A 9,808-nucleotide genomic window follows, 5' to 3' on the forward strand; every position below is an offset into this window, starting at 1 on the left:
CTTTGCTTTTCCACGCTTTTTTACATTTCAGTTCAGATACGTTGCTCGACTTGCACCTTTGCACGCTCGACCGCTCCCCCATCCCACCTGGCTCGGTCTATTAGTGAACCATCTCTCCAGGGATTGTGAAAGATGTTCTACTAGAAATATTCTTGTTATTGCAAGTTTGGAAAATAAGTCAAATCTCCAGATCAAGAGGGGGGGTTGAACGTGGGGGCTGTTCTTATTTTACCGGAGGGGTTTGAATTAGAAGGACTGCATGAATCGGAATCCACTTATTAAGATAGACGACCGAGAAAGAAAGGCTCCGCGTTCGAACATTGGTTGATCTTAGCTTAGCGTGTATATCAAAATATTAAGTTAATCTAATCCAATTTAGCTTTAAAGTTTAGTCAAATTGACTCTCGAAAAGCGAAAAGTGACACTTAAATTGGGACGGAGGGAGTAATTTATTTTAGACCACAAATTTCAAAAGTTTTTATTTCATTTATTAATTTCGTGTCAAGTTAAACAACTTCACATAAATTGAGACGGACCAAATAAAATGTAACTTTATCCTATAATTTGAAGAAACTGTCAAAGAGTGGCCATTTTTCAAAGTCGCGTCTCTTCCTTTGGCCCATAACATAACCTCCAGCAAACCACAAACAACTACTTGTACCTCCCCTAATAACTTTGTCCGACGTCTTTGTCTTATACACTTAATATACCCACCTTATCATTTTAGCTCTCTCGTCCTAACATTGAAAAACATCTAAAAACCAGTTTCTTTTTGTTTTTACCTTTTAGTTTGATTATATATTTAGGAGAAGCTAGGGAAGCTGAAGCTTGTAGAAGTGTGAGGAAATGGGAAACAGTCTTGGGAGAGGTAAAAGGACGGTAAAAGTCATGAAAATCGATGGCGAAACCATGAAATTTAAGACACCAGTGTATGCAAGGGCAGTATTAAAGGATTATCCAGATTTGGTTATGCTAGAATCTGAAGCAGTGAAGCATTTAGGTATTCGAGCAAAGCCATTGAAAGACCAGCAAGAGCTAAAACCCAAAAGGCTCTATTTTCTAGTAGAAATGCCCAAAGAAGAGAAAGTAGTGATGAGAAGGGTGCGTTCAGGGATCCAAATGAGCGCAAAAGATCGACTGGAAAACTTAATGTTAGCACGAAGATCGGTGTCAGATCTTTCACTCATGAAACCTGAGGAGGAGAATGGCACAGCAGCGGTGATGAGGATGAAACTGAGACTGCCCAAGGCTGAGGTAGAAAAGCTGATCAAGAATGAGGCTGACATAGCCGAAAACATAGTTAGACTTTGTATGCTTAACAATAACACTCGAAGAGGTCCCTTGTTGGAAAAACAAGGAAATGTCAAGAGAGGAATCAAATCACAAGAGGTGTGTTTTAATTTCTTTCATTATGGCCATTGATCCACTTTTCATGCCACTCCTGCTGCTTTGTTTTTTGTTATTTCTTGAAATTTTCACATCGTGATTTCAGATTTATCGGGATCAGCTTTACTAGTAGTAAAACGTTCGGGCCGTTTTGTTTTTATAAGGTTCTTTTCAAATGATTCTTCCGAAATAAAATACAACAAAGTTCTTAAAAACTGATTTGAGGAAGTTATAGTTCAAAATGTCAATTGAAAACTAATATTCCTCCATTTCAATTTATTTGTCTGATTTTGACTTGACACAAAGTTTAAGAAAGTAAACAAGATTTTTGAATCTTATGGTTTTAAACTAAAGATAGGTGAAATGTATCAAAATGTTCTTTAATCTTGTGATCTTAAACATGTCATGTAAAAAATTAAAATTAAAAAATTATCAAAAAGGAAAAAAGACATTATTTTTTAAATGAGCTAAATAGAAAAGTAAGACAAACAAATTCAAAGACTTTTCCCAAATTGATTCCCGAAAACATCTTCATAAATCTAGTTTACAAATATTAAACCACACCAAAACCAAATGCCACTAGAAATTCATTATGAACATCATGACTTGAATAGTTCTTGTAAGACTGGTAACTCTGTTATTACGGTGAGATCTCGACTTCAAACTGACCTGCATATAATTTTATAATATACTTCTTTTTTTAAAAAAAAAAATGATAATTAGTGAAACAAAAGTAACAAACTGAAATCAATATTGAAAATGTTCAGTGAAACTCCTTATTCTGACTGGTGATTCTGTATCATTCCCTTTCCACAATTTTGAATGAGTCGTATCAAAAACTAATTAGTTAACCATGTAATAATATTTGTCCTACAAAATTACCATGAAAAAAATACTATATATGAAGAAAAAGTTGAAGACACGTTAAACCAAGAGATAAAATTCAATTATTTAGAATATAGCTTGCCAAAATTGACTTTTGCATCTCTCTAATAGTACTTGCATGTGCTCATAGTGATAGAGTTGAACCTTAAGTTTCCACAAAAAGAAACAACCTACAGCTCTTAAATGCAATCTCAATTCGGACATATCTAAATCCAACTACATGAAAAAGAAGCATTTTCCTTTTCTGGAAATTTCATTTTCAATTTTGACTGCTTCATTCTCGTTTTATTTAAATTAGTTTCGCCTGATTCTGCAACCAGTAAATTGCTAGTATATTCTTTTTTGGATTATCTAGAAGCATGGCCAAGGTCAATTTTTGACAACTTCAACATTTTTCTTTTAAAGTTTTCTCTCATGCATGTTAGGGATAAAACACAATGTTCAGTCGTTTACGCAATTAAAGCATGTACGCCTATGAGTGCAAGTGCATGTGCGGCTTTACAAATTGATGTCAATACCAAGTGAGAACAAATAGTAATTAAGTCAAATATTCTTCACTGAAATTTATAAAGTCGGAAGTTGAAAATAAAGTTATGTTTGATTATACTTTTAGCAAATGAAAGAATATACAGTAACATTTTATTTGAAATTTATGAAGATTGAGTTGGAAAACATATCTGTAGCACTTTTCCAAATTTGGAATCCAACCCCCAATTGAATTTGAAAATTTTATGACCAAACACTCGAAAATTATTCCGAAAGAAAGTGAATAATTCTCGTGGCCAAACGAGACCTAAGAATATGTTAGAATTTGAAGAGACACTTTATCAATAGAAGTGATACATAATTTCTTTTTTGTATTTTCTCCAAAAGTTGTTACATTGGTTTTCTTGAACCATAATCCATATTATATAAAACTTTTACCTTTTCAGGCTGCAGAAGGAAACGAATAGCAAAAAGGAAAACTAAAAATTAAACAAATTTTACTGTTGAATAAAAGAAACTGGTTCACAGATGAACCTACTCAAAATCTGGGATTGGTTAATAACTGGTAGAAGAGTGAGGTGTAACAGACTGAATTCTCTTGGAATCAAATCAAACCTACACAGTATTGATATCTGAGTGCATTTATATACCTAACCCAGCGAGAACGTAACGATTCATTTCTTCAACTATCGTAGACTGCTCTGCTTTAGAAAGACCATTAATTCCCTTAAATAGTTCTATTAACTTTGTGAAGAAATAAACTTTCTTTTCTAATACATTATCTTTATGAATTGCAGAAACATGTAGAGTTCCTACCGATTACAGAAGGGGAGAATCAATTAGTTGTGGCTTCTTAATAAGGGCTAAAATGAAAGAGATTATAGTTTTTGTAGCGAACAGGTCTCACCGAGTTACCTAGAAGACTCAGTGCCGGCTTTAGCCGCAGTGGCTTTAGGCCCCAACCATAGTGAGGCCCCAAAATTACTCATAGTATATGTATAATTTATATAATTATATACTCATATTATGTGTATAAACTATGGTACATCTGATTGCGTTCTCAAGTTAGTCATAAAAGAAATCTTTTTAATTATTTGTTGTCAATTTTTTATCATTGTTACACACATATATTTTTAAGTTATGCTACTTTTAGAAAATATAATTGTTGTAATTACAATTGAAAGGTGTAGATAATTAAATTTTTAATTTTTTTGTACTTCTTAATATAATCTAATTCACCTTAAATTTAATCAATCTTGTTTATAACTTTGGCTTTATAAGATCTTTTTCAAAATTTTAAGTGTTTTTTAGACATTTTTCAAGCTCAAGCTAAGCAATTATTAAACGATTAGATAACCTTGAATGTCATTTAAAGCATAGTAAAGGAGCAGCCCATTGCAAAAATCGTTGCGTTAGCAAGGTCCGGGAAAGGGTTGCAACCCAATAGTCACTGTAATATTGATGGTTTTAATCTACTTTTAAAATTATCGTAATAGAAAAAATTATATAAGTAGAAGATGATACTCTTATTGGCATATTCTGTATTTTAAAATGTTACTATTGCTTATAGAATTTTTTTTAATGTTTTTGTAAGAATTGCCTAAGTTTTCAAAATTAAACCAACGAGCTAGATCTTACTTAAGATCAATAATAGCTCACAAATAGACTATATTGTAAATTGAGAAAAATGACATCGTCAAAATATAATTGACTATCTTTCAATTTAAGAATCTATTAAAGTAAACATCAAATAAAATATATAAAAAGTTATTGCATAAATATAAGGCCTCTTTTTATATTTTGGCTTTAGGCCGCCTAGTGTATTAAGCCACGCCTGAGAAGACTACTCTGCTATTTTGTTACTATTGTGTTTGTTTTTTGTCCATTGCATATGGATAAATCAAGAAATTGAGGATGCAATTTATATATTTTTATAGATGAACTATGTGAGAGGCGGCTTAGAATTATATATATACTAGTTTCTCATATGTCAAGTTATGTAGTACATAATTTAATAAAATAATATTAATGTAAATTATGCAATTAAAATTTGTGCAATTTCCAAGAACAAACACAGGATCATTCCCCCGAATAAATAAGCTACAAATTAAGGAAACCATTAGAAAATATACGTTAACTCTAGATTGGAAAGCAACATATATATAATTCGTGTAAGCTTTGCAAGCCATGACTTGTAATGTTGCGGATTCGCATCGGGATCAGTACCGGAGAGAAAAGTCGTTGTTTTGGGAGCAGCCGGTGGGATCGGGCAGCCTACTTCTCATGAAACTTAACCCTTTAGTATCCCGGCTTGCACTTTAGATACGATATCGGATGGCTCAAGTGCTCAACTTTCGTCAAGGTCTTTTACAAGAATTCGAGCCAAGGACCTTCAAGCTTTCCAAGGCAAGTTCATGGAGAATGAAGCTATGAAAGCACTTGAAGACAGCCATTGGAGGGCCTTCAAGCTATGGAAGAAGAGTACAAGAGTCCAAGAGCCAAGGCTCAAAGCTTGCTTCTTAACCCAAACGTGTGATGTGTGGCTACATTTGCAAGATTGGATAGTTAAATGCCAAATGTGACTAGTTGTTAAATAATTGTGGCTAGGCATGTAAAGGCAAAACTATATAATTTTGCCTTAGCCTATTTTCATAACTTAGTTGTTGATTGATGAAGAAACTCATTTGAGAGTAGTTCTCTTTCTATGGAGATTAGGTTAAGTTAGGATTAGTTAATGTTAGGTAGTGGGAGGATTCCCTTAACTCTTTACCATGATTATCTCTTGGATAATCTAGGATTAGATTTCCATGTATGAGTTCAAGTTCCCTTCCCCATTGGATTGAATTCATCTTTGATTGCTGACTTGTCACAATTCTAGTTGAATTGTCACAATTCTAGTTGAATTAGATCCTGTCTTTGTTATATTCTCATCCCCTATTTCTTCTATCTCATCTATCAATTTCTCTCTATCTTTAATTTTCGCGTACTTGAATGTTGTTTTCATACTCTTCTAGTTAGGATCGTATCATTTGGTATCAGAGCCTAGGCTAAATGATTGTTTCTACAATTCTTAATCCTTGATTCTTCTTAGTTTGAAAAATACAAAAATCTAAAAATTATGGAATTTTTTTTTTTAAAAATCATGTATTGTGATTTGAGTGAATTGGTTGATAGATTTGAGTTCCTTGAGGTTGAATCTATAAAAACCCAAAGTTTCAAGTCATTTGGAAGAGTTTTGGTCAAGAACACCATTGAAGACATTAAAGGTTTGAAGAACAACCAAGTGGTTTTGTGATTTGAAGGTCAGTTGATTTCAATTTAGAGTGGGCTTTGTTCTCCTAGTTGAGAGGAAGCTAGATCTAAAATTTGGGAGAATTTGGAGTTGATTTGGCCCTAGTAACGTTTTTGGGTGTTCTTCACATTCTTGGTGAATGAGGTGCCAAAAATTAGAGTTGGATCCAAAACCCAAGTGAAAAGTTGGAAAAGGTGTTTTTGGGTGCAAAAGAAGGAAATCTGAGTGGGCCACATGGCCACCCACGTAGCTGGCCTCAACCACGCATCCACCCACGCATCTGAGGAGAAAAAGAATAGGTTCTGGATTCACCCATATGAGCTACCTGTAGCTCACCCACGTAGCTGGCCTCACCCATGCAGCCACCCACGCAGTCACCTACGTAGCAGATTGTGAGGGATATTTTGCCTTTTTTTTTTGACAACTTTACCTTATTTTCTTTGATCTTCCAAACTAATTGACACTAGTAATTGTCCTTACTTGGTTGTTAGTTAGTTCTTGTGTCCGTATTTTTTTCGTGCCAATTCTTTTCGTGCTTTTCTTGTTTATTTCGTTGTGAATTGTTTAGCTCTTGTCCGTTGCTTTTACTAGTCTGTTTTATTGGTGTCTCATAAACTCCATTCTAAACCGACACATGGTGCTATCTTAGACTTATTCAAGTTGGAGGTTCACGAGTTAAGGGGTACTCCTAGAATGGTAAAAGGCAAGAGGGTGAGCACATTTGAGTGGTGCTAGTCAAGCACAAACGAGTGCAAACACGAGTGATTGGTGAGGAGATTTTATGACTAACCTTGTTTGCTCATTTTGTAGGTACAAGAAGAGGGGTCATAAGGAGGGGAGTTATAAGGAATCATGTCATCCATAGCCTCGAATTCTTGTGACGATGGCATGCAAAGCTATGCCTCTAGTGGCAGAGGTTATGACCATGATGATGATGGAGAATATGGAGTCTATGATGATTAATATGATCATGAATAATATGGTGGTGAGCATTACTACTCCGGCGATGAATATAAGGACAATGGTGCTCATGGATCTTATGAAGAAGATGGAGGAGTAGAAGAACTGTGTGATGACGTCTATAGCGCAGATGAAGGTTCTCATACTACACACCATGGATATAGAGACGACTTGAGGTGATATTCTTTCTCACACATACTGTCACGACCCAACTCGTAGGTCGAGCGGGCACCCACGCTAACTCCATTTAGTGGTCGAACCCTTCCCTTATTCAACATTCATTTTAAGCATACCAAAAAGAAACAGAAATATCTAAGCAGTCTCAATATATAAATAACTACTAAGTGTGGAATACTAATAGAAATGCCCCAAAATCTGGTCTAAGCATAGTACAAGAGCCGCTATCAATACATAAGTCAGAAACGTCAAATATAGAGAGTCTGAAATACTGTCTCGGAACAATGGATAGATATTATAAAGAAGATTTTCCGCGCTATGGATCTGGAACATAGCTCACCCTAGAAACTCATACTAAAAGCCTCGAGAAATCACTCACGAGGTGCTGAAGTGGATCTATAGTTTTCTTGCATAGTAGGACTGGGCTTCAACATCCCGAAGGACGGCTTGCCACAAACTTGACTTCAACAACCCGAAGGATGGCTTGTCAAGTTAGTCGAACAGTTTGAAAGATCATAGATATGAAATTTTTTCCTACAAAATGGGCTAGCTTCCTAGCCAAGCTACTCAACTCGGAAAAACTTTCACACTACTACAGACATACTGTCAAAGCTTCGGAAAACTATTGTACTTGTCGCAAGCTTAACTTGCTCAATATTTCCTAACCCTATACTAACTTAGGATCAGCCTTTCCATGCCTTTCAAAGAGAAGAACAAGAGAAATTTAGAAAGCAAACATTTTATTGATATCAGAAAATTTACAGGGAGATTGTTTGATGCCTTCTAACATAGCCTCCTATTTATAGGAGATGGAGGCTTCCACAAGACTTATCTTACATGGCACACGGGCCCCGCTAGACATGTGAAGGGCCTAATAAAACAATCCTAATAAAACGAGCCTAATAAGACAGCCTAATAAAACAAGCCTAATAAAACGAGCCTAATAAAACAGCCTAATAAAACACGCCTAATAAAACAAGCCTAATAAAACGAGGGGAACATTATCCGAAGCATGACAACCATGTGCAAGCATGTGACCGTGGGGTCTGCTTTTGTCTTTCTTGTGAGCACGTCAGTAAGCCTTATCCGATGGAGTGGTGCTTGATGGAGTCGATGGCGGAGTTGTGTATCCTTCCTCTATCCACCATTCTGGTCCATGTTTTTGCTTGAATTTTTCTTTGTTTTCCAGACTTTTTTTTCGCGACCTTGTGTAGTAGCATTTCCTGTTGGATGGCCCTATCATATCTGGATCTATTTTTGTTGAATCTTGAGATGGAAAATTAAACCTTATCTTTGTGATAGCATGAGTGACTTCATTTCTGATTATTTCATACGGCGCTCGGTACTCCTTTGCTACTTTTCGAACTCTTTCCCAATAGGGATGGTCATCGGTGTAATTCTATCGAGCCCATTCTTTCGGTCATATCTCCTTTGGGATGCACTTATTTTGCTGGAAAATAATTCTCTGTGCTTCGCTGTATTCATCTTCTAAGGACAAGACGGAGACGGGGAATTCCCACCATAGTGAAATATTTGGTTAAGCATAGACCTTGCCATCAATAATCTTTATCGGTCGATGTAACATGAACACTTTTGCTGCATAGGAGTCTTAGAAACATTGAACCATTGCAGAAACTTTTTGAGAGTAGGTTCAATCCTGTCAAAACATTGGAACATGTCGCACTTGAATTCCATAAATATATAATACTGGTGACATAAGTACCAGAAAAACCTTAATAGCTCCTGTGGAAAATCATTGTGCATTGCTATGAATATGTGATAGAATGGGTATTCTGAATTGACTCTGAATGGCTTAAGAATGGATCCTCCATATTTTTTGAAAACTAGAAGCTCAAAGAATTTCCTTCTTTCTGTAAGGATGGATGGATCAAACGGGTCCACAAACTTGCTAAAGAATTCCGGAGGATGATTTGCTATTCTGGATGAACTAGCTCCTGGTGAGCTTGCAAGCATGAAAATTTGGCTAGTTAGCCTTTTCTGCAGCTTGGCTAGAAATCTCTTTGAAAACTCATCTGGCCTGGATAGGAAATCCGCTAGAATATTATCCTTTCCTTTGAGTTGCTTTACTTGGAATTTGTAAGGAGAGAACCATTGTGCCCATCTGAGAATCTGCGGATTTGGATAATCTTTGGATTTATCTGGATCATCTTCGGGAAAGCCTTCATGTCCATCTTGATAAGAAACCCTGTGTGAATTAAAAAGAAATTAAACTTTTTAATCCCATTCTTTACGATAAGAATTTCTTTGAATGTGGAATGATAGTGTTGTTCAGCATCTTTGAACTTTCCACTAGCATATCCGCATATTTTACGTTGGCCATATTTTTCTTCAAAAAGTACCGCACTCCAATATTCGTTGCTGGCATCCGTCTGCAATATCTTTTTTCCGTCTGACGGAATATGGAGGGCTTTGACTTCTTTTGAGATTTCTTTTATTCTCCGAACTGCTTCATCCTGTTCATTTCTCCAACCTTGGGCATTCTTCTTGATCATTTTTGTAAGTGGAGCAATGTATGTAGAGACATTAGGGATAAAATCTCTAACATAAGTAATCACACCTAAAAACTGTTGGAGTTGTTTCGTCGTAAAATTGGTGTCTAGG

At 35.6% G+C, this 9,808-nt stretch overlaps 1 protein-coding gene across 1 annotated transcript; it reads left to right on the forward strand.

Annotated features, from left to right (window-relative positions):
* The first annotated feature begins 618 nt into the window (after window positions 1–618).
* Window positions 619–3,850, forward strand: LOC132631596 (uncharacterized protein At1g66480). The gene is made up of 2 exons (XM_060347220.1): window positions 619–1,389; window positions 3,555–3,850. Exons 1-2 carry the CDS (start codon window positions 847–849, stop codon window positions 3,612–3,614), a joined length of 603 nt encoding a protein of 200 aa, XP_060203203.1. The 5' UTR covers window positions 619–846; the 3' UTR covers window positions 3,615–3,850.
* Window positions 3,851–9,808: the final 5,958 nt, after the last annotated feature.

This window comes from Lycium barbarum, chromosome 3, assembly GCF_019175385.1.
Source record: "Lycium barbarum isolate Lr01 chromosome 3, ASM1917538v2, whole genome shotgun sequence".
Classification (NCBI taxonomy): domain Eukaryota; kingdom Viridiplantae; phylum Streptophyta; class Magnoliopsida; order Solanales; family Solanaceae; genus Lycium; species Lycium barbarum.

What these genes read in the sequence shown, in the direction of transcription:
- LOC132631596 (XM_060347220.1), top strand. Translation starts at nt 847, where the DNA reads ATGGGAAACAGTCTTGGGAGAGGTAAAAGGACGGTAAAAGTCATGAAA. An exon ending in GAGGAATCAAATCACAAGAG is followed by an intron (nt 1,390 to 3,554) that starts GTGTGTTTTAAT and finishes TATGAATTGCAG; the next exon opens with AAACATGTAGAGTTCCTACC.